The 23208-nt window shown below is 36.3% G+C and overlaps 2 protein-coding genes and 1 long non-coding RNA gene across 10 annotated transcripts in view; 2 read left to right on the plus strand and 1 right to left on the minus strand.

Moving 5' to 3' along the window:
• pot (zona pellucida domain protein papillote) overlaps positions 1-11483 on the plus strand; it is a 123297-nt gene extending 111814 nt beyond the window's left edge. For all 3 annotated transcript variants that reach the window (XM_074124408.1, XM_074124406.1, XM_074124411.1), the window contains 4 exons: positions 5503-5724; positions 5956-6093; positions 6935-7074; positions 7586-11483. In XM_074124408.1, coding sequence (XP_073980509.1) covers positions 5503-5724; positions 5956-6093; positions 6935-7074; positions 7586-9815 — 2730 coding nt within the window. In that variant the 3' untranslated portion in view covers positions 9816-11483. The remainder of the gene's footprint in view (positions 1-5502; positions 5725-5955; positions 6094-6934; positions 7075-7585) is intronic.
• An 817-nt stretch (positions 11484-12300) lies between these two features.
• Positions 12301-23208, minus strand: part of LOC141452237 (HEAT repeat-containing protein 5B) — a 58866-nt gene continuing 47958 nt past the window's right edge. For 3 of the 5 annotated variants that reach the window (XM_074124179.1, XM_074124174.1, XM_074124165.1), the window contains 9 exons: positions 22770-22932; positions 21886-22001; positions 21485-21802; positions 20714-20938; positions 20185-20348; positions 19774-19987; positions 17088-17102; positions 15419-15564; positions 12301-15105 (listed from right to left, as the gene is read on the minus strand). In XM_074124179.1, coding sequence (XP_073980280.1) covers positions 14884-15105; positions 15419-15564; positions 17088-17102; positions 19774-19987; positions 20185-20348; positions 20714-20938; positions 21485-21802; positions 21886-22001; positions 22770-22932 — 1583 coding nt within the window. In that variant the 3' untranslated portion in view covers positions 12301-14883. The remainder of the gene's footprint in view (positions 15106-15418; positions 15565-17087; positions 17103-19773; positions 19988-20184; positions 20349-20713; positions 20939-21484; positions 21803-21885; positions 22002-22769; positions 22933-23208) is intronic. The other 2 variants (XM_074124180.1, XM_074124168.1) reach the window with 1 other exon arrangement.
• Positions 16584-21881, plus strand: LOC141452575 (uncharacterized). Of its 2 annotated transcripts, XR_012457469.1 has the most exons (4): positions 16584-16940; positions 17540-17653; positions 19118-19338; positions 19434-21881. It is a non-coding gene; the product is annotated as an uncharacterized lncRNA (long non-coding RNA). The 2 variants fall into 2 exon arrangements; XR_012457467.1 differs by having other exon boundaries at positions 16584-17653.

The raw sequence follows: 23208 nt of genomic DNA on the forward strand, positions 1-23208 counted from the left end.
AATCGATTAATATTAATAATTTGAAATTGATTGATTGATAGTAAATCAATTTCAAATTATAACAATAAATGCAAAATATTCCCTAATTTAGACGTTTCAGTAACCAAAATTATTTGTTTTCTAAATTCTGTACGAAATACATAAAAAATTAACGTTAATTAATCGAAATTTTTCAAAAAAGGTATATTTTTCTTAATATATATTTTTTTTTTATAAATACAGCTTCTTTAATTATTCATAACTTAGAAAATAAAAAGGCCATCAAAATGATTCCAACTGCATTGTCTTTATAGCAAATTATATTTAAATAAACTTTGTACAATTACATGTTTTGCTGATAATTTGAAAAAATACAAAACATTTAATTAAGATTTTTTATAAAAAAAAAAAAAAAAGCAAAACAAAAATCTTTTGATCGATGGTATCGACCTCTAAATATTAATCGATTTCGCTTTAATACGGACCCAAACTTTTTGTTTTTAAATGAACTTTCGATTTTTAACCCGGCGCTCTATAAAATTTATAAGTCATCATTTTTTGAAACACCCTACTGTACATAGACCGGAAATGGCACTTTTGAGGAAAGCCAACTCCCACCTGCTCTCATTCAGAAGTGTCCTTAATCGAATGGTCCGGTTTCAAATAGAAGTTCTTCGAGTGATACGACTGAAAAGTTAACTCTAAATTCTCCTTTATTTAAAGAATCCTGTATTTTGCTTTTTTCCCCAAGATATTGCTTAGACTCTCCAAATTGGCCAATCACAAGTCATGGTGGTCATGTTATATAACAGATATATATATATTGTAATAATGGTATATAATATTAGCCATACACACACACACACACACACACATGTGTGTGTGAGAACTCAGAACTGACATACTTATCGTATACTTAAGATGCAGCCTTTCACTTTGCAAATTACTGGACCAGCAGAGGAAAGAAAGAAAAATTATGATAATAAATCTGTAAATATAATACTATAAGAATAGAAAATAGGAGAGATGTAGTTATTTTTGTAGCAGAATTCAACGCATTGACAGACAGACAGATGGTAAAGTTTGTTTTTATAAAGAAATCACATATCCAATAGTACGGCGGGAGGGGGTCCCCCCAATTGAATTATTCACGGCTATTTTGTTGGCTGTGTGCGTTACCAGCCTGTTAGTGATTCAGTCACCTTTGTCCACTCTTACGCACACATTTAGCTACACTCAAAGCAAATTATTGCCCCACCACCACTCTATCTCTCTCTCTCTAACAAAAGTTTTTAAATGAATCGAATGAAATTGTACACAATAGCTGCACAACAATAACGGCTAGCGGGTAGGTTATTTTCTCCAATCAGTCACACTCTTACAAATTAATAACCTTCTGTGACATTTCAATTAATCTTTACTAACAAATGATTTGCTTTCTTTGTTTGTCTGAACATTGGTTCAGTTGATTAGATTTTCCTTTTTTTTTAATTTATTTATTTATTTGTTTTCAAAATATATTGATTGTGGCCATTACTGACTGCACAGCTGTTTACAGAGAGGTTAGGTTATGTACCTGTCTAGATGTGAAGAACGCGTTGCACCATAGTTCGCCGATCTTTACGTCATGTCTATCTTAATGAAAGTATGCATTAATATAAATTTATTTAGGTAAATATGTTATTCTCGTACAAAAGACTTTAGTTTTTGCTTAATTTGTTAAACTGTACCATGAAAGCTTACGTCCAGTACGAAAAGGTTGTTCCTAATTGGGAGGTATGAGTGTGTGAGGAGGTAGGTAAAGCTTACTTAGTAAGTTAAAGTAAAGAGTATAGTCGAAAGAAACTTCAACTTTATTTTTTCGACTATCTGCCTGCAGAGCTCTCGGCAATAAGGCTCTGGGCCAGATGGAAGCATCGTATTACTGGTTCTTCTACTTTGTCTTACCCAGAGTTAGATAAAGTAGTTTAAACAAACTGATCTATACTAGCTTAATTTTTTTGTTGCGCTATCATTGAAGATTTTGGTGTTAACTTTGATAATCGAAAGGCGTGCCAACGGATTCTTTGATAATCGAAAGGCATGCCAACGGATCCTTTGGTAATCGAAAGGCTTGCCAACGGATCCTTGTTGGTGATGCAACGGTAAAAGAGCCAGCTTAAGGACAGAGCCCCCCTAATTGCAATGAGCAGAAAAGCGGGGGGTCGTCTTTTGCAGTTTGAAGACATGAACCGAATGGTTGTACCCGTCAGAATGTTCGAGGCAAAGGTCTCAGCAGAAGAAACAGAGCCAAATTAATACCTATGAGGAAGATTATTGAAATAAATGTCAGAATACGAGGCTAAGCAGAGAAAGGAAATGAATCCTGAAACTTCCGGGCAGAAGAAGGCGCAAATAATACGAAGAAAAGGCAAATCCTGTTGTGAGATTTCCAAAATCAAGTTTTAGCATCATATAGCTGTTTCGTTTTCGTGCTAGTGTTCACATAAGCTATTCTAAAAACCACTTATTCGAACTCATAGGACCCAGAATACAAATCCTCCTACTGGAGGCTGGATATCCAAACCAGAGTTGGATATCTTTGAACGAAAAGTAGGACAGAATGGTGGAGAAGAGCGCCAGGCCTGTGTAACGTCAGGCACATCCATATCTCATACTATACACACACATACAGACACACCACTGCAGAGCTAATCAGCTGTGAAATCAGAGATCAGTTACACGTCCATTATCTACGTCGGACGGATTGCTACAGTAACCCTGCTAACACAATCACATCTTCCCCCGGGGGCAGCATGCTGCTGGCAGTGCTCAGGAATGCGTTATGCCAATACTGGAGGGTGTACCACTTCCTCTCGCAACTATTACTGGATTATTTTCCGTTTGTGCGTACGTCTTTCTCGTTTTTAGGCTTCCTCGCCGCTCTCTAGATCGCCTAGCATGAAAGGAGATATTGTACTTGGGATTTATTACCAGCTCTTGGGATTTATAACCAGCTCAATACTTATACGTAATTGTTTTCCTGTGGTAATCGCCTATTTTTTCAGACGGGCTTAACGTCCAACTACCATTTACTAGGTGTAGTGGACGGAGGCCAATAGCAAACGTATTTTACTATTTCTCATTTAACCATTAAATAAAATCCAAGGCCAAGACCGGGAATCGAACCCAGTACCACAATGCATATTAGCTTTGCATATTGACTTTTTGTCATTGTTTTCCTATGGTTTCAGCTGATATTTTAATAATTCTGTATTCTGGGCAGCCCCAAATCTGTTCTGTACCAATTAGTCAAAGCATTCAACTGCGCCCAATTAAAATGTACCTTTTTAAGAAATGTGATTTGTCTAAGAGATTGGTAGAACATTTCCAGACAAAGAGCAAGCCCCCCCCCTCTGGGCCAACTTAAACTGGAGAAGTTGATGATCACGACTAGTTATGCAAGTCAAGCTGTGCCGGAAGGAAATGTTCCAAGTTGAATACCAGGCGTGGCCCTGTGCCCATTAACAATATTAAATCATCTAAATCAATCCAACTGCCTCCTTGTACACCATTATCACCAGTTTATTAGTATTCCTCGTGGCGATCCTCTGGCTATTTCCTTCTGTGTATATAAACAAACATTATTTTAATAAATTCAGCTCTCACTTAGTTTCACTCTGAATAATAATTATTGCATTAAAATTAGAATCTATAGAAATGAAAACAAATGCCAGTTAAGGAAGTAATAAATAGAAGAGTGAAGCGCTAAAAACTTATCGATTCACTTTCGATAAGGAGGAGACGATTAAAGCGGCTGTGGTGTCGGGTTGCTTGTCCAGTTTTATGGCCGGGACCACTCTTTTATTGTCCTCCATTAAACAGTACCTCGGCTCCCACACATCTCTAGTTTTATTATTTTATTTACTTTATATGGTAGAAAGTGTTTTTATTGTTAACCTATTCATTTTATTACGTAACGCTTATTAATACGAATGCAGCATCCTTTGGTGCTTGAAACAACGAAGTAACTAGAAATACTTTCAATTCTCTTTGTGCTGGCGTTCCTGAACGAAACTATTTGTTGAGAAACGCTCACTATTGTTGGTGCGATTTGCTAGGTTCGAATCTGTGTTTTCTCCTTGAAACTCACAAATTTCATTGTGAGATACATTGAGATACATACGATGGAGCTTTCCTGATACCAACAGAAATGGCCTGTAACGATTTTTTTTTTTTTCAGAAAAATATTTCAACTAAATCTATATCCGGGTAGATAGTGAGTTTACAGGAAATGGAAAAAAACATTGGGGCTTTTCTTTGAAAAAAAAAATTAGGAAAATCCACTCAGTGAAATGGTGCTTAACCCAGAGAGATTGCAGGAAAAGTCGCTTGCAGTGACTATTACGACTTTGTAAACTTTTGGTTGTTTTGCCCTCCTGCGTTCGACGTGTATACACGTCATTGTCGTGATTTTAATTCCGCACTCTATGAGGGGGTTTTTAAAACTAAATTCCACGCTTAACTGGTTAAGGCTGATGTATTTCCTTTGGAATTAGAAATTAAGGCGATACGTTTAACCTCCTTAAGAGCACATAAGCGACAATATCGCACATTTCCTGAAATCATACTTTCAGGAGAGCTTAATCATCCAACCAGCTCTCAGAATGTTCACGAGAGTCGCAGAAATCTTTTTTGTAAATAAATAACACTTTGGATATTGGCAAAATGGCTTGATTTGAAGTACTCCCTTCTATTATTGGCTTTTTAACCTTCTGAGGTAAAACCTGGACTCCATTTTGTAAATAAAATCCACATTTTCATAAACACCACTTCCTCAAATAAGAAAACTCAATTTTTGAAAACCGTTTATTTTTTTTACAATTCTCTTCTTTTTAAACTAATATATATTTTCTTCTTTATGTACAAATAAGAAAACTCTCAAAGTGGATGTAGATCGATATAGAATCGATTGCGATACTTACTCTCACGAGAAATAAGAACGAATAAGCACCTGGTGGGCACTTTCAGCATATATATAAATTACAAATGATTAAGATTTTGACGTTCCAAAAGTGTACGAGAGAATCATGAAGGAAGCAATAACAGATCTTTTAGGATGCTTTGGAGTTTTACTTCGAATCCACTGTCATCAATATAAAGTGAGATTTTCTCCGAAAAGTATGTTCACTTAGTTCAATGAATTTATTCTCTATCAGACTTTTCGTGAAGCCTAGATTTGGTAAATGGCAGTGTTTGCCTGCCACAGGGCACGAAATGCATGACACGAATGCGGATATAACTGCCACCTGGTAGATCGGTTGAGAACTACCCACAGCACACTCCTGGCGGGCATTACAGAAATCACTAATACTATTTCCACTGGACAACATTGATAATCTAATTGATAACTTAAAAATTAATTGATAATTAGTAGTTATTAGTTTTTCTAAGAAATGTTTATTATTTTTTGTATTAGGAAAGTAGCTATTAAGAAATGCATTCTTTGAAATGGAAATATAATAACAAAATGTGTGTTTCCAGATGAGGTCTCTAATTCTGATGGTGTTGCTGGTTGTCTGGAGCTGTAGTGTGAACGGACAGAGTAACTATGGATCGCAGGCGAACAGCATCGAGTATAGCAATGAAGGACTGCCAGACTCGACCGTTTTGGATGGCAAAGTTACCAAGTTGGACGACCTCTCGCCTGTTATATTTCTGAACAGGACTAAGGCTGCGCTGAACTGCGCTGCAGGCTATATGCAAGTAAGTTGTGGATGTGCTCATACTTTACTATTAACATTTTAACAATTAAGTAAAAAGTAACTCTATGTTCGGCTCGAACTGGGGATTTCTCACTTACTAGTCCGAACTACACCAAACTAGAGAATACCTTTACGTTTGATAAAACTTTACTCAGTTGCATCACCTACTTGTCTTTCTTTCAGTTTTATGAAAATGTATAAATTGAAATTGTGTTTTTTTTTTAATGTTTAGATTGAATTGAAATTCGATGAACCTTTCGACGGCATTGCCTATGCAAATTTCGATCGATCGAGCCCATGCAAGGTGTCTGGTCGAGGAGATCTGACTGCCAAAATCGATCTGCCACTGAAAGGATGTGGCACGAAACAGGTACAGTAAATCTAAAGTTGATAATTGTATGGTGCTCAGTACTGTGACAGTAAAATCCTCAATGACAAAGCAAAATTATCCTTTAACCTATTAAGATGCTTTTAGTCTCCAATACAAATCATCCATCAACTTATGTAGGATTTCAAATTGACTAAAGACTTTTTTAGGCTGGAGTGATTTCTATACCAGTGAATGGTTCCTAAAACTAGATCAATTGTAGCAGATCTTCTGCATTCAGCAGGGTTCACAATGCACTTCTGCTGCTCTTAAGTATATTACAAATATTACGGATCACCCGTTTCACAAATACGTGAATCGTCCGCCATTGCGGCAACCCTTTCTTCAACCATGCCTTAAATTAGATTAATCTTGTCATTAAACATTGTTTAATTAGATTAATCTCTATAATTTCTTATTTCACTCTCACATTGATCAGTTTCTTATTTGAAGTCACGTAGAAAATAAAGAATGAGCAATCAGAATTTGAATTATTTTTACAGAATTTTGGGTTTAATGAATATATAGTCTTCGTGACCGTAAATTATTAGACTAAGGATTCAAGATTGGCGAGGAATCGGTCAAATAAAAACAACAACTCGTCTTTTTGCCAACGCTTCGACAAATATATTGTCCTCTTCAGGGCCTGGATATTATACCTACAAGTTGTTGTTTTTAGTTGACCAATTCCTCCTCGCCAATCTTGAATCCTTAGTTTGGGTTTAATATTTAAATCTGAGTTTTAATTCTGGAGCTCACAAGACTATAAAAACAACACTAGAGAAAGACAGTTTCATTTGAATCACTCCAGTTTAATGAAAATTGGCTTTGGTATGTGTCGCAGGACCCCCAGAGAGTGTTTACCAACAACATCGTGGTGAGGTTCCATCCGGCCCTAGAGATGGACGGAGACGAGGTGATCACTATCGTATGTCGCTACCCGCCGCCAATTGCACCGCCTCCAGCGGGACTCATTGAGTCCAGGTAAGTGTTTCGTTTTCATAAAATCTGCAAGCTCGTTCAGTAATTAGAACAAAACACGTTGGGTATTCAAGTCAAATCTTCAGATCTCAAGTATTATTGATGACGACCAATAAATCTTGCTTCCTTTACTGTGCCAATTTAATTGCTTGAATAGACTATTTAATAGACTAAATTTGACGACCTCTTGTTTGACTCCCTAATTACATTGACACTTCTATCAATCCTGCATAACTAACTGCCGTAACAAATACATGAATTACATCAAAGCATAGCTAGTTACCTGCTCGACACTATTTAATCTTCATCTTATCGCAGCTCTCGTCTAGGTACTTTATGCTGGCAGTGAAACAATCCTTGCGAACTAGTAGGAGCTGTTTTAAGTACTACATGAAGATATTCTATGAATGACACTCTACATTCTACAACCTCTTTATTTTTTCTGTAATAATCAATTTATATTAAAGACTGTGAATATAGAATTGTATTTTCATCTCAGATATTTGTTTTGCAGAGTTGTAGAGCCACCACCCGTCCTTCCGGTCACATCGCCGCTCAGGGGCTTCCACATTCTGCTCATCATTTGCGGCATCCTATTTCTCTCGCTGGTACTACTCGGCCTGGGTTGTTCCTACTACATGTTACGCCGAAGACGAGTACAAGTTGTCCGAAGACATCCACTCTCCACTGGTACCGGTTCTGAAATCACCAAACTATCTGGTTCCAGTCTTGGTAACATCTCCATGTTTGAAGGCTTAAAGATTCCACGTGCACACGCACAAACAGCCGGCAGCACTTCCGGTTCTGAAGCTGCTTTGATCAGTGACACTCTGCCTTCGGATTATCCATCAGAATCGCCAAGTTCAGCTCATTCTGAAGTTGAGGATATCGATGCTAGAAGTTTGAGACGTTCGTTGAGTTCTGGCGGATCTTACGAGAATAAAGCATATATTCACGACACATACCGCACTGAGGAGATTGCACAAACCACGGAGACAGAAGTGAGGAACATCATTGCCAAGCGGCCGCCTCCAGAGCCTAAGTTCGATGTGCAGGTGCGCGTGAAGAAAGCGGCTCCCCCGCCTCCAACACCCACACCGCCCCCGTCCGAATCGGAAATGCGTATGCGTATGACTGAAAGAAATCTGACTACTATACTGGAAGAAGCCAGATCCATGCCCAAACCTGTGAAGACCACTTTTACATACGTGCCAGAAATACACAAGCCGCCTTCGCCTACTAAGCTGCCGACTCCACCTCCAGTGTACTCCACGGTAATTAGGAAGCATGCAGGTGATCTGAAGAACGTGAGCACCGTAGAAGAGCGTTATTCACGCGAGGACATTGTTGACATGCATCGGCGTACATCGATGGCCAGCTCAAATACAGATCTAGTCGATGCCAGATCCATGACTGAGATTGTCGAACGAATTCCGACGAAAATGTCACCACCTCCGCCTGTAATTCCACATCAGTATATGTCACAAATGACGGAAGAATCTTTGGAGATTGTAGAACCACCATTGGTGGTCTCTCGCCGGCCGGAAATAAAATCTCACGTTGTGGATGATGTCTTTTTGCGAACTATAACTGAAAAGAAGACCATTGAGGACATTGAACGGCACAGAAGACAGATCACGGAATTCAGGAAGCCACAACCTCCACCCAAATGGGATGTTACTATCCGAAATTACCCCGGTCCTGATGGGTCATTACGCGATGATTCTACCACGGATTGGGATAGTTATTCCGAAAATTCTTCAGTTGCTCATTATCCATCAACACATGCACGCATGCAGACTCAGAGAACTGATATAACTGATATAAGAACTGATGTTTACCGCCAAGAGGAGACGAGCTTACATGAGAAGCCACAAAACTGGGACGTGCTGTTAAGAGTGTTGGAGCCGCCACAATATGAATCGGCGGATGATCGTTCTGACGTGGAGAGCATAGCGTCAGCGTTGACTATTGAAGACAGAAAGAAGTGGCATGAAATCATTACTACAGAGTCCTCCCTGAGAACAATGCTGTCCGAGGCCACGGTAAAAGAGGACTATGAGAAGATCAGGCGTGATGAAAGATATGAGAAATTGTTTGAACCGCAGAAATGGGATGTGATCATCAGAGTATTGGCACCGCCACATAATGACCGGCCGCAGTACGACCAGAAAGGAGCCGCTGGAGGTACCAACAAGTACAGACGTAAGGCCGACTGGGATACTAGAAGCAGACGTAGTTCTCTGCCAACTTTGTATGAATACGATTCAGACGGTGGTTCTTCAGTGAGAACACTGACTGCCGAAGGACATGGTCCTCGTGGGGTTGACCTGCACAGATCTAGAAGAACGTCCCGATCATCTATGCGATCTGAGATGGACGTACGATCAATGAGCGAAGTAACCGTTGACATGCGTGCACATATGTCGGATAACATGTCTGATATGTCTTCCTACTACCATCCGCACAGATATTTTGACGATGTTTACGCGTTAAGACAGCACCATGGACAGGATGAAGACTGTAGAAGTCTGGTGCGTTCCATGAGCCAACCGTCCTTGGCAAGATCCGCTTCAGAATTCACTGAACACTGGGCAGTGCGATCAAGGCACTGGGAAAGTCCAGAGAATTCGCCAAGCACTGCCCGATCCACGAGAACTAGGGGATTCAGAATGACCGAATCAAGATATGAGAGATCTTCAGGGTGGTTTGGAGACGCTGATTCTGAAGCCAGTTTCAAGTAAAATTCAAAATAGAAATGAAAAACGCAAAAAAAATCATTTAAAACAAAATATGATTAAAGCGATTAATAAAAGTCCAAACCTTTTTATATACATATATATGTTTTACTAACTCTAATAGCGATTAATAGACAAGAACCAATCTTTGTTTAATTCGATTTTATTTTTGTTGAAGTAATGTGCCAAACTTATATACTGACGATGCTTGTATAATAAAACGTGGGGCAACCACGCCCCACACTAGTAGTCTTTAACACGATAGTCTAATTAGGTAATTTGTCCAATCTGATTGGGTTAAAATTAGGTATATTTAGAGATTATTTTTTACGCAACTGCCAACTTTATCATTCGTTTTGTAAGGTTTTGTTTTAGTTCATGTAAGTTTGTGTGACTGTATACGTTTATGTTTTACGTTTTTCTAATTTTCTGAAAAATTAAAAATCTGCTATGAAATTCTCACTCGGGGCTTTCTCTTACTACAAATCTAGAGCGGAAGTGCTGAATCTAATCTCCTCATAATCCAAATAATCACCCAAGGGTTGTTGAATATGTATACATGAACACGTCCACCATTAGTTTTGGAATTCTGCCACAGAGAAAAAGTGCAATCTTGTCTGAAAGGTGGGAAATCAAATTTGATTGAAATGCCTAAACCAAAATCGCGATTACACCATCGAAGTTGTTGCAATGATATCTAATGTTCACAAAAAATGTATTTCGGATGTCGCAATGCGATAGCCAGCTCTAGATGAGCCTGCATCCATAATTGGCTCGGAGACGTCACGTACATCCTGTCGCGTTGAGGTTTAAGCAGTTTAACGATACTTCTGCAAGTTTTCAAGACCTCAGGGCGCAATTTCGATGACCCTTTCAAACAAGGAAAAGAGCTTTTAGTTTGTACAATATAATAAGTGCCGATGATCTCAGAATTTTGGTGAAATGGTTCGCGCATATCCTTAGAGATTTTTGCTTGCAAGTTACCTTAAAAACAGCTAAATTTTCCAAAGTCTGGCACGCTGTAGCGCGTTTCCTTTTGGCTTCTCATCAGAAGAACTAGTAAGAGAAAGCAGAAATAAAAAAAAAAAACTTGTAACAGATTACACACAAACAGTTCAAAATTAACATTTAAATTAGTAAAAAAAAAATGTTAATATACATAGTACATGTGCTCAATGGGAAGGTTATGTGCAATACTTATTCCGATCATGTCTTCAAATCTTCTTCTTAATGTTTCATTTTTTATATCGAAATTACACAATTTTTTCCTTCTTCGATGCAGTTCTGTGATATTGATATGTACTTAATTTGTTATAACGTTTGAATTGGTTTCTTCTGTTTATGCGATATTTTATTTTGAGAAATTTTTGTTTGTAAAAATATTAAATTAGCAAGCCATGACGAACTGCCAATTTTTCATTATTTTCTACTCACTTGAAGTATAAAATAATTAAAAAATTTTAATAAAAAGTTAAAAAAAAAAATCAAGATTTGAGTAGAAACTGGAAAATTAGCAAACAGATGCGGGCTAACCGAGGTCACAAATGATAAGGTTATTTTATCTGCGTTACTGTTACCTAAACATGTTTTTATAATAATATTCTATTATTACTATTTTGGAATAGTTAGTATAATTAATATACAAAATAGGAAATAATGAGAAAACAATGTATTTTTTGTTTTGAAAAAGAGGTGGCGGGTTATTGTGTACTTGGGACCTATTACTTTTACTCATTAAGAGTCTAAAACTGTTAATCGATTTTAACTAATCGATATGTTACTAAAAAGTTACTATACAATTTATTGAATTAATTCGAATAAATAAACGAATCAAATTTTATTAAATATTTTATGTGAAGTGTATTGTTAAAAAAGTTTCTTAGTTAAAAAGTATTTTTTTTTTTTGTACTAAGATGCAATAAATTTAGTACGCTTTCTACTAAAACCAAGTGTATTTCATTGCCTGTAATCTTCTTACCAACTTTAGAAATTACAAAGAATTATAAAGAATACAAATTTATTTCCTGTTTTTATTTAAAGTTATCGTGCGCGTCTCCGTTAGTGAAGAGACATTAAAGCAGAATCACTAGATGACAAGCAAATTTAAAATGGACTAGTCTATCTATAGTGTTGAAGTGTACCTTCCAAATTATTCTGTGCCTACTAAAATAGATTTGTCGAGTAAGAAATGGTGTTAAGAGAGAGACACTTGAGGTATAGCCAGTTTTCCTGGATGAATACGTTGGAATTATAAATTCTGCCAGTTGGAGGTATGGGGTATGGTGAGCAAGCTGTGCTGAGAGCTCTTATTTAGGGAGAGAATGTAGAACTAGAACTCAATTGGGCAAGCTCAGAGGTTGCTCTTCCAGGGTATCTCGATCGAGATAATTGGATAAAAGGTTAAGTTGTGGTTGTCTTATTACACAGAAGTATACACACCTGTACAAAAATATAGGAAGGGATTACATTCATTATTTAAATAAATCTAAGCTTTTTCATAATTATTATTTATTTAAAAACTCAAGAATAAAATTAAACAATGGAAGTAAGGATTCAAAATAAATATATAAACATTCAGGTTACAAACCAATTTCGAATTGAACACAACTGTCTATTGGTAGGACTGCCAGCTGTTGCCACTCTACATTACGTCCCCCAAAACATGGAACACTGTAAATTTTACTAGAATTAACTGTGCGTAAAAAAATTCTTTCACCTTTTCGTTTACATTGCACTACTTAATTAGTTATTAATACAGGTGTTACAAATACAACCGAATTACTGAGAAACTAATCAAGCTAGTTTCAGGGTGCCATTAATTTGAAGCTCCGATGTTTTTATTACACCAAACCCTAACCGAAGCTGGTTACAATTTGAGAATTCTAGCCAAAATTATCCCTCATTTTGCTCGTTATAAACAAAAGAATCAGGTGTCAACCTCTTTTACTGCATTAAGATTTAAATTTTCTGAAAACTTAGTTTTTTTACTTTTAAAGAAAGTTGGCTATAAATGAATATATTCACTACAGCAGTTGAAGTCAGCTTGACGTCAATAGAACTCCACTAAAATCAACATTTCCTGTGAAAAAGGTCTCAACCAAAGAGAAAGGTCCAACGATTAAAACTAAACCCTTTGGCTACGAACTACAGAGAAGTAAAAACAAGACGTCTCATATAGAGTCGTACTTCTGGTGGTCTGAAATTCTCCAAACCCCGAATTTCATTTACATTTCACATTCGTAAATATTAAACAGTAGTTAGATTCGTCCATTATAGTGAAACGATACTTCTCACAAGAGTTTCCGGTCCCCCTAAGAACGCCACTTAAATACAGTTTTGCTGGAAAAGTGATTCCAGCAGTGATAAGAAAACCTTTGGTTGTAGAAAAACTGTAAGTGGCACTTTCGGCACCGACTGTACTTAAAATTTGGAATTCCGCTTAGGTATTTAATTCCTTTACAGGAAGTGAGGTAGCATCTTACAATGAAATGACAATTCAAGGGAATGAATTATGTTTCAAGAGAATCGCAGACGTTTTCGTGAAAAACCATTCATTAAAACCAATTTTCTTAGCAAGAGCTTCAAACGAAAGCTTTTTTCTGAGTAAATGGTAAGAGAATGCAAAAAAAAAAATGGTTCAAATTTCCGGCCAAACAGAAAATTCAGGTCGCTTCTAATAGTGCTGGCAGTGATGCCATAAAGAACCTAAAAAGGAGTTAGGGACTCGAACGCAGATCAGGACATACAAAAATTACATCCTCCTCTAACACGCAGTGCTTTAATCGTGTCTAGTTTTCGAATTTAGGGTTTTCAACGGAAAGATTTGTTTTCGAGACCCTAGAACCCGAAAAAAAAAGCACGTGGTTTGGCTTGTGCGCCAATAGGAATATCTCTAAACCGGAAAATCTGAGAATGGCAGAACTTGCGATTCCCCGGACGACAGTTAATTTAATTTTAAGCAAAATTTTCTTTTTCTTAATTTTTTTTCGCCTAAAAATGAAAGAACGGTCTAAATTTTTGAAAGATTTCAATTGCAACTTCTTTGTGGTTGTAATCAACTATTGTCTTCAAGCAGATTGTTGAATGAGCGACGTAATCAAGCAGTTTGCTCAGAAACTTTTCTTTCAAATTAATACAATCCTCCAATATTAACTTCATTTTTAAAAGTTAATAAATAAATATCTTTAATTTTAATAAAATCAGCTGAACGCTATATATTAAATTTTAATTTTACACATAGAAACTTCTGTATCTACAAGTTCTGTAATTTTTTTAAATAATAAATTGTAGAAGTTTTTCTTTTCACCTCGTTTAGTTGGGAAATATACAAATAATTCTTACCATCTACAATACTACTGTTTTTATTATAACTACAAATAATTTGATCAAAATCTTTCTTTCTCGCACATCACAAACAATGGGCCCTATTTACACTGCGAAAAATAATTTTTAATTTGTTTTTCTTTTTACTAAAAACTCGTTTTTTTTTTAAACTATTATACAATATTTAAACAAATTACTTTATTTTTAAAACACTTATTTTATTTTTTACTAAAATTTAAATGGTTTTCATTTACTTCTATTAAATTTACATATAGTTTTTTTGTTTATAATAATTAAATTAAAATATTTTGTTTTCTACGCTATTTATGTATTATTTGAAGAAAGACGAAGTTCAGTCTATCAGAGGTTACATAATATAATGTATTTAACATTCACTAAATCTTAATACAATTATTAACTTAATAAAAATTAGTTGATTGATAATGAAAACATGCTTCTGTTTCGTTTTGTTTATTTGCGTTGTTTCGCTCAAAATATGGTGAGTTACATTTTAAAAGATGTATTGCTTTTTGTTCGCTTCCTATTTCTTTTAAATATAAGAAACTAACCGCTATCAAAAAAAAAAAGGTCTTCTGTTTAAAAACAAAAACTGAATAAAATGGAAGGGCGTACAGAAGATAAAGTACAAACTGATCAGAGACTATAGTAATAACCTGACGCGTCAACAAAAAAAAAAAAAAAATCAATGTACAGATGTGCGTACACAGAGTTGGTGTCCTCACCTAGTTTTCTAACAGGTGAAATTAGTGAAATCCGTTTTGAGCTTGATGGTGGGCTGTTGTTGAAGTGGTCTGGAGAGGTTCTGGTTGGAAGGTTTGGCATGACCTGCACCAGATCCGCCACTGCTAGTGCTTCCAGTCTTCTGTTGGTTCTTTTGCTCCTGGCTTTGGCGAATTGCCGTTTCCAATCGGCAGCGCATATCACTTGAGGAACTCATTATCGATTTGAATTCCTGCAGCATAATCAAAAGTTAAAAGAAATATTGTATTATTTTTACATCAAAAGATGTGATTTTCGATATCTTGTCTTGATTGTATGTGAAGTCTCATTGTGTTTTCTTACACTCACTCGTACACACAAAGCCAATTTCTAAATACCACTTTTTCGAACTCAAAGAGGACCTCAAAATTCCGATGATAATCCAAAAATTTGGATGCACTCTAGTTAGCATAGAATCGCACGGACAGCACAATCTTCAGCTAAATCACTAAACATGAAGTTTGTAGCTGAAATAAAAAAAAAAGTTTCATGCTAATCAGAATTACCTGAGGATACTGGGGGCCGATCTTCATGAGCCAGTTGAGACTCTGCTCGTGTAGAGCCTTGCAGTACTTATTGGCCTCCTTCAGCGCTGGTCCTTCCAACAGGCAGTCAACCAGCTCAGGCACCAACATCTTCAGCATCTGGATTCCTGGACACAATTTAGGAAATGGTTATAAAAACTGTTCGATAAATCTTTTTGAGAAATTAGAGAAAGAGGAACTCCCTCATATGCGGAAATAGTTGAGACAAAAAACTGAGCTGGACTTTTAACCAATTGAAAGCCCACTGGGTTGTTTCTGTTTTTGGGGGAAAAAACCTCTTGGTATGTAAGAAGATAAGGAAGGTGGGCGCAAGGTATTTGTCTGGGCGAAATAGGGTGATTTATTGACGTTCATTCCCCAGGAGTCGAATAAGTCCTAAAAATTTGGGAATATCTTCAATCTTGAACTTATTAAATCAAAGTATGATTAAAAGGCTTTCTGGATAAAAGTGTTTAGTCTAGATTGAAAGTTTTAGGTTAATCCGCTCTAAAATAACGAGCATTAGTTTAACAAGTACTTTTTACGCTTGATTGAGATGCAAAATAATACGAGTTACAGTCAAATTTAAGGATTTACAACTGAATTCGAACCTGGGATCTCCGGTGGGAACCCCTTCAGGGGGATTAAACTTGAAGTTTGCTTCAAATTTCTTGACGGGTCCAGCCCATCTGTTGGTGACAGATCCAGATTAGTTTAAGGGACACAAGAAATACACACATCCATCAGTCATAAACATCCTTGCGGGAAAATACTGTGTACATGTTTCTACCGTACTCTGACTCCAGAATCCTGAACCATTTCTTTCTCATGAAAACTCCTTCTGTAAGGCTTTGAAGGTTTGTTGACTTGCTATGGATAAAATAATGGTAAACATGCAATTTGTGGCTGAAAAGTGCAAAGAAAAAAACAGCGACATCTAAGTAAATCCTAAAGCGTACAAGAAACTGAACAGATGTTTCTGTGTTTATGGAATATCAAGTTCATAACCTGAAGAGCTTATAAGCAGACAGAGTTTAGTGCTAAAGATAGGTAACATACTGTCTTAAGGTTTATAATTCCTATTTAGCTGAGAACGAATCATCTAATTAGCCGCTAAAATCCTCTGATTAGCCGCAAACGAATCATCTAATTAGCTCGGAACGAATCATCTAGTAGTGCAGATCTTTATGTAAGCTTTATTAATAACATTGAATATCATAACAATACATCAATAATTACTGCGTGACGTTCGCTAAAAATTTCCTATACATTGTGATTGTGATAGAATAAAGTGTTCACCCATGCAAATATTTGTGCAAATAGTTGTAATAAGTGCCTTCATGCGAACTTCTTAGTTGAAAAAAATGCCCCGCAAGCTACGGGTTTAAGCTTTTAAATTCTGTATAGATATTCAGATAACACTATTTAAGTTAAGCCAAAGTGAATGCAAACAGTCGTTAAGCTGACAGTACGAGTAGCTACTTAGCAACGAATTAGCAGCTGGGTACGCATTTTCTTTTCATTTGCATACTTTCAAAACATATAAAAAAAGGTACAAGATATAAATAAATAAAAAGAACTAAAGATAAAAACAACATAATTCGAAAAATGGAGTTATGAAACAATTAAATAAAAAGTCTGGTCTACTTGCCTTGTAGTAATTCTCCTAAAAGTGAGCGAGCCGAAGATTTAAACAAAAATAAGTTTTCAAAAAAAATAAAGAGTGAAATTAACAAAAATAAATAAAATCCTTTCAAGTCTTCTTAGACAAAGAACATATATCCAGAACTAGTGAAAAAATAATTAGATCCAAAGTGGAGAATTAGGTTATATTGTACTACAAATCATCATTAAGTCGATGTTTTAAGTTTGTGTGTATATATTTCACAGATTGTCCTTTTTTTGGATGCCAAAACATTCAAACATTGAATTTAAACTGATCAATAAATAACTTCTTAATGTTTTGTATGTTCAATGACCCGAAACTTACAGCAGTAACTTGTATTGTATATTTTATTTTTTCACTAGTTCAATTTCTCTAGGATCAATCTATTTATCCTGCTCTCTTCAATATTGTTGAATGTGATTTACTTATAATTATAGGAAGCGGCCTTTTGTAATTTAAATGTCAACCTTTCTTCGATAATCACCCCTACTAATTTACCATTAGAAAGTAATATGAATATCGATGTGCCGAAAAAATGCACCAAGCAGAAGGTAGGGGCTTAAAACTTTCACTTTCAAGTTTATTTTTTTAAACTTAACCTATAACCTGAGTAGAGGTATTAATTTGGAATTTAACAATTACAAGAAAAAGGTTACTTAATTTTTGTGAAGGTATTATTAAATAAGTAGTTGGTCTTTGGCTAGCAATTTACTGTGAGAAAATTGAGCTTTGAAGTTCCGTTACGTGTTAAGCTTATTTTCTTAAGAGATGGTGAATGCTATTCTTCTGTATCGTTGTTTTATCCTCTTAGCAAGCATGTTTTTACTGTATCAAACCGTTTTCGGATATTCAAACATCATTAGAAGCTTATTCAGAAGTTTAGTACAGAGAAACGTTGTTGACTTCAACAAAGTACATTCATAATAAGTATATTTGTTACCACTACCTCTGACAGTAGATGAAAATCCGAAACTGGGCCAAAACAGAAAAAAAAATTCGAGTCTACGACGGATAAAACCAGCGATATTTTCCAACATTGGCGACCTCGACCACATTTTCGACCCATCTCCAACAAAGAACTTCTAAGGGAGAGATTTCGTCCAAGAGATTTGAGGCAAATGGTGGCCCATGTCTAGGTAGATTCATTGTTCATCGGTAGATCTACAAGATATTAAGACTTTTAATGTTTTAATTAAATTAATGATTTACTAGGTCAGCAAAGTTTTACCAATAGAGTATGATTTAAACCTAATTCTCAGGAAATTGTTGATAGGCGATGTTTCTCGCAATAAGCAAACAACTTAAAGGAGTTGCGCCTTCATCAAGGTGGTACTTTAAGGGATCGATCTCCTCATTGGAAGCATGAGCCGCCATGTTAGGCGGCTTAAGTCACGCTTAAATCAAGGTGGCTTAACGCATTAATAAACTTCATAATTATTGTCATCCAAGTCCCCTTATATATCATCTTTTACTCGAGTTCATGTAAGTAAACTGCGGAAATGACAAGCCCGCCATTGTTTCCCCAACCGAGTGTTCAAATCAAAAAGGTAGTTGAGGTAAAAACTCTTTCCTGGTAAACCAGCACAATAAATTAGGCATCTTAAACTCAAGACAAAAACCCTCCTTTCTGTTGATGATCGTGCCAATTTCACTTCTTAAGTTAAAGCCTTTTCGAATATAATGCTTGAGAAATGTTTTAAATAATGATCTTCGTGGAAGCTGAATGCAGCTTTCGGCATTCAGCCACCATCTGTGACACATCTTTAACTATGGGGTCCAACACTCTCTGGAAAAGAGCCACATTTGTCCTTTCTAGACTAAAGAGGATTTATAAATGTGGCCAATAGTAAGAAACAAATAAATATAGTCAATTAAAGAAATCCATTAAAGAGCGGTGCCGTAGTGTGCTATTCCATTTATTTCCAGATCTATGTGTCCAAATCAACTACACACTTACTAAATCATCAATCTTTTTTATAAATTTATTAATCAAATTAAAATAAATGTGTTTTCAGTTCCTACAGGTGTTACTAAATCAATTATTTACTGAGGTAGTCAATGATCCATGCTGGAATTCAAACTGGAGAGTAATGCTCCAGGATCAGTGCTGTTATATGTTTAGGTTTGCTTCAAATAAGAGCATTTAAAGAAGATTGGTGCTTTTTACTGTTGATCGACTCTTACAAATTCTATTTAAGCTGCCTCAACTTATTCTACATGATCTCTTGAAGTCCTTGTAAATAATCAACCTTTTTCAATTTCATTGATTTGAAAGTGAAATAGTCACAATTTTTGCGTATAAACTAACGATCAAATTTGATCATGTTCTAGAACTAATAGAGTTGTTACCCAGTGCTGCTCGGGATGTCACTGGATTGAGCTCTACCTTAGAAAACATCAACTTTTCAGCAAAACTATTGACTTCTGAATGAAATCTGAAGAATGTTCAAGTTATGAAGTTAACATTAAAAATTTAAATTTCAAGTTGAATCATGTTAATAGTTATTTTTTAGTTAGGTGTTGAGAGTGCTGCTGGTATGAATCGACTGTGTTATTGCTAACGAATTAGAACTATTTTAAATAAGCTTTGATTGGAAATCACCTAGTTATCTCGGCAGGCAAGCTACACATTTGAAAATAAATACTAAACTGGCTAAAGACTAATACTGACTATGTGTGGAGCCGGCCTGTCGCACCAGAACCTCGGCCGCAGCGATGCATTCCAGAGTGAGGGACAGTTCGGTCTGAGAAGAGGGTTGTTTGGCCGGTCGGCTGTGCAGCAAGTCCAGCAGTCTGGGTCCCAGCGAGTGGATGTAGCCTGTACACACGGACATGTCTGTATGGCCGAATATGGTCCTCAGAGTCTGTACGCACTTCAATCTTGTCTGCAAAGCGATAAACTCTCTGTCAGCAAGCATCCTTATTGCAATTATTACAGACAAGGCTTGGTGTAGTTTATTTCTTGAAATAAGCATTTGGCGTTAACAAGAGGAGTCACAATACGGAGTTTAAAAAAAAAAGAAACCAGTAACTGTTTTCGATCGACATTACTGGCATAAGAGCAACCCTAAGAATAACTTACCTGAATATCATCCGCCTGTATACATCTTCTAAAGTGATTTATGCAAGGATATTGCAAGTTCGGCGCTAGTACAACTTCCGCAGGAGCATGCAGTACGAACACAGCTATTGCCATCATCATAGTAACTTCATCAAGTCTACTGTCGTCGCCAGCATCATCAGTGCCTAGATTTAACAAATTCAACCAATAACTTGATTTCATGATTCCACATATGTATATACATTTATACAGTCCTAAATATGGTGTCAGATTTGATCTTCAATGGATATTCATCTCTTTCTACTAGTTTTTACAGATACTTCGATAGATTTATAAAAAAATTGATCATTTCAAATCAACTGCTTGCCTTGGAACAAACCCTAGAAGTGATCCTTGGAAAGAGCAGAACTCAGACAACAGGAAACTAAATGTTTTCCTACGTGTGCAGGAAAATTGAAGAGCATTTCCCAACATTAGTATTGATCATTAAACTTTGCTATTGTTGTTATTATTATTATTATTATTAGAAGAAGAAGAAACTAAGACCAACCTGTTTTGGCCAAATCAATGATTTTGGCCAGAGCACTTTGCAATAGGGTGCGCCATTGTTGCGAAGTGATCTCATGTGTGGAGTATGAATGCGAAGCGACAGCTCTCAAACAGTGCAGCACTCCGCTCAATTCGCTGACAGCACTGCTAGTGCTCTGGCGACCTCCAACTTCTTCCAACACGCCTGTGGTCAGGTACAGCACTGTAGGTAGTATGGACACTGCACCTTCAATTGCAACCACCAACCGATTAGCCAAATGTAAATTAAATAAGTCTATCAACGGATGACAAAATATTTCAAGTTTCGCAACAATTATTTTTAATTAAAGTACACCCCATACGCTTTCCTCTTTTGCAACTGATTTACGAATCGGATAGCCCTCTGTCTTAATGGCTCTCTTGAACTAGTCTGGCCATCCAACTTAATCCGAGCTTCCAGAGTTCCAACTTAGTTTGGTCTTCATGAAAGTCGTAGTCGATAGGTTTCAAAAATAGTTACCACCTCTTCCAGGTAACCATTAAATAAATACCATTAGTAATATAATACTTCCCACTCTACAATTGAGATTGAAAATCTTCTTTTCTTCATAGCCAATACTTTAACTTATTAAATTCTTGGCTTATGCTTCCTTGATTTTTAATTTGTTGGTCTTTTTGTTGTCACAAAACAGACATTCAAGAAATACACTTTAAAATTTCTTACACACCGAATTCTAAGTACCACATACTTCTGGTCTAAATTCTCTTACAGTACGCGCAGAAATGAACTTACCTTGAGGAGAACATAACTTAGGCAGCTGTCCCATCGTGTCTAGAGCTCTGTTTACTAACGGCGCATGCGGCGAATGACCCTTCTTCTGTTTGAAGGTGCCGCCACAGATAAGACTTCCGTTAGTACCGCTGGCTGTAGCACTGTTGACGGAAGTTGGATTCAACGAGGGTATCTGTCTGACCAGCACACATAGACAAACTTCCAGCACTGCAAAGACTAAAGATTTTCCTGGTTCTAGTATGCCATCTGCGTCTCCTTCGCCCAGATTTTCCACCACTTCCGGTATGGATGATGGTTCTTGATTGGCTGGTGCTAGTTCTGAACATAATAGGATGCTTGAAATATTGCCACGTAAAAAAGTTTTATTTTGTAAATAAATCTATTTTCCAATAATTAATTACCTCTCAGTTTTTTCTTTCTAGCATTTTCCAGATCTTCCCGACCTGCTTTGATCACTTGATTCAACACATCCATCACAAGCATTTGCACGTCCAGACTCTCTCTTGTCAACAGCAATCTAAAAAAACAAATCACATAGTTCTTAGTCATATAGATGTGAAAAATCGGCGTCAGCATCATTTAATTTTACTACAAATTAAAATAACTCTACAAAAATACTATAATACTATTGCCAAACCCTAGTATCAGAACTCCTGTAAAATGAATACTAGAAAATGTTTTCTTTACAAACGTGTACAGCACGCACAAACTTGAATGGAAATCAAGAAGTAAAGTAGCGAAACTCTAAATCATTTATTTAGTAATCTTGCACTTCTGGTGGTTGAACTGCATATAAAATTTAATGTAAAGAAATATGAAAATTTTAATTTCTACACAAACACCAATTATTATATTTAAAAAACTCTTGTTATTCTCAGAGAAGCTCAACTGAAAATCATTTCCGGTAAAAACGCAAATTTTGAAATACTTTCAATAAACTACGCAATACTTTTATCTTAAAAATCGGAAGTATGTTAACATGATTTCAGTTATCACATCTATTGACCCTAGCGTTTTCTTTTTCTCGAAAAATGCTCGTATAAAACGGATTGCTATCATCACACACTAAACAATTAGGTCTGCAGTTGTGGAGAATATCGCTGATAACACACTTTTGTGAAACCTTTTATTCAAACTTATCGATTGCACAAAAAAACGCAGTACCAACTTAAGCTTGGTACAGTAGCAAAAGTAAAGAATTCCATATTAATGATACAAAAGGCTAGACCTCTAATAAATTTGACTATGGAAGGGAGGAATTAAAATAAACGAATAACAGACTTACCTGTGCAGTACATTGCATAACTCTATGCCAAGTGATTTGTCCTCCATTAGCAATTGTCTTGGCAGTTCAGAATCCAGCAGAGTGAAGAGTGCTTGTAAACAGGTCACAACTGATTCCAGAGGTTCAACCATACGAGGGCTGCACAAAGCTTCCATGCATATACCTGGGGGAAAGAATTCCTTCATGATATCTGTCCTGGGGACCAGCAATGTGTGGTTATAACTTTACCACATACTGGTGACACCTCTAGAAGCAGATCGAATTTAGAATCTTGTTGGAACTGTGAATTTAAGTTAAGCATGGTATCTACCATGTTCGTTTAAAATTTTCTCCTTACCGTTAACTACAAAACAATATTACATCCTACTTATCAATGTCACTAAATGAATATAGCATGAGCCAAAGAATTATTGTACTGTTTAAAATTGTAACATTTTTT

The sequence above is a fragment of the Rhodnius prolixus genome, unplaced genomic scaffold (genome assembly GCF_049639745.1).
Source record: "Rhodnius prolixus isolate KJV_2025 unplaced genomic scaffold, Rpr scaffold_1, whole genome shotgun sequence".
NCBI classification, from domain to species: Eukaryota; Metazoa; Arthropoda; class Insecta; order Hemiptera; family Reduviidae; genus Rhodnius; species Rhodnius prolixus.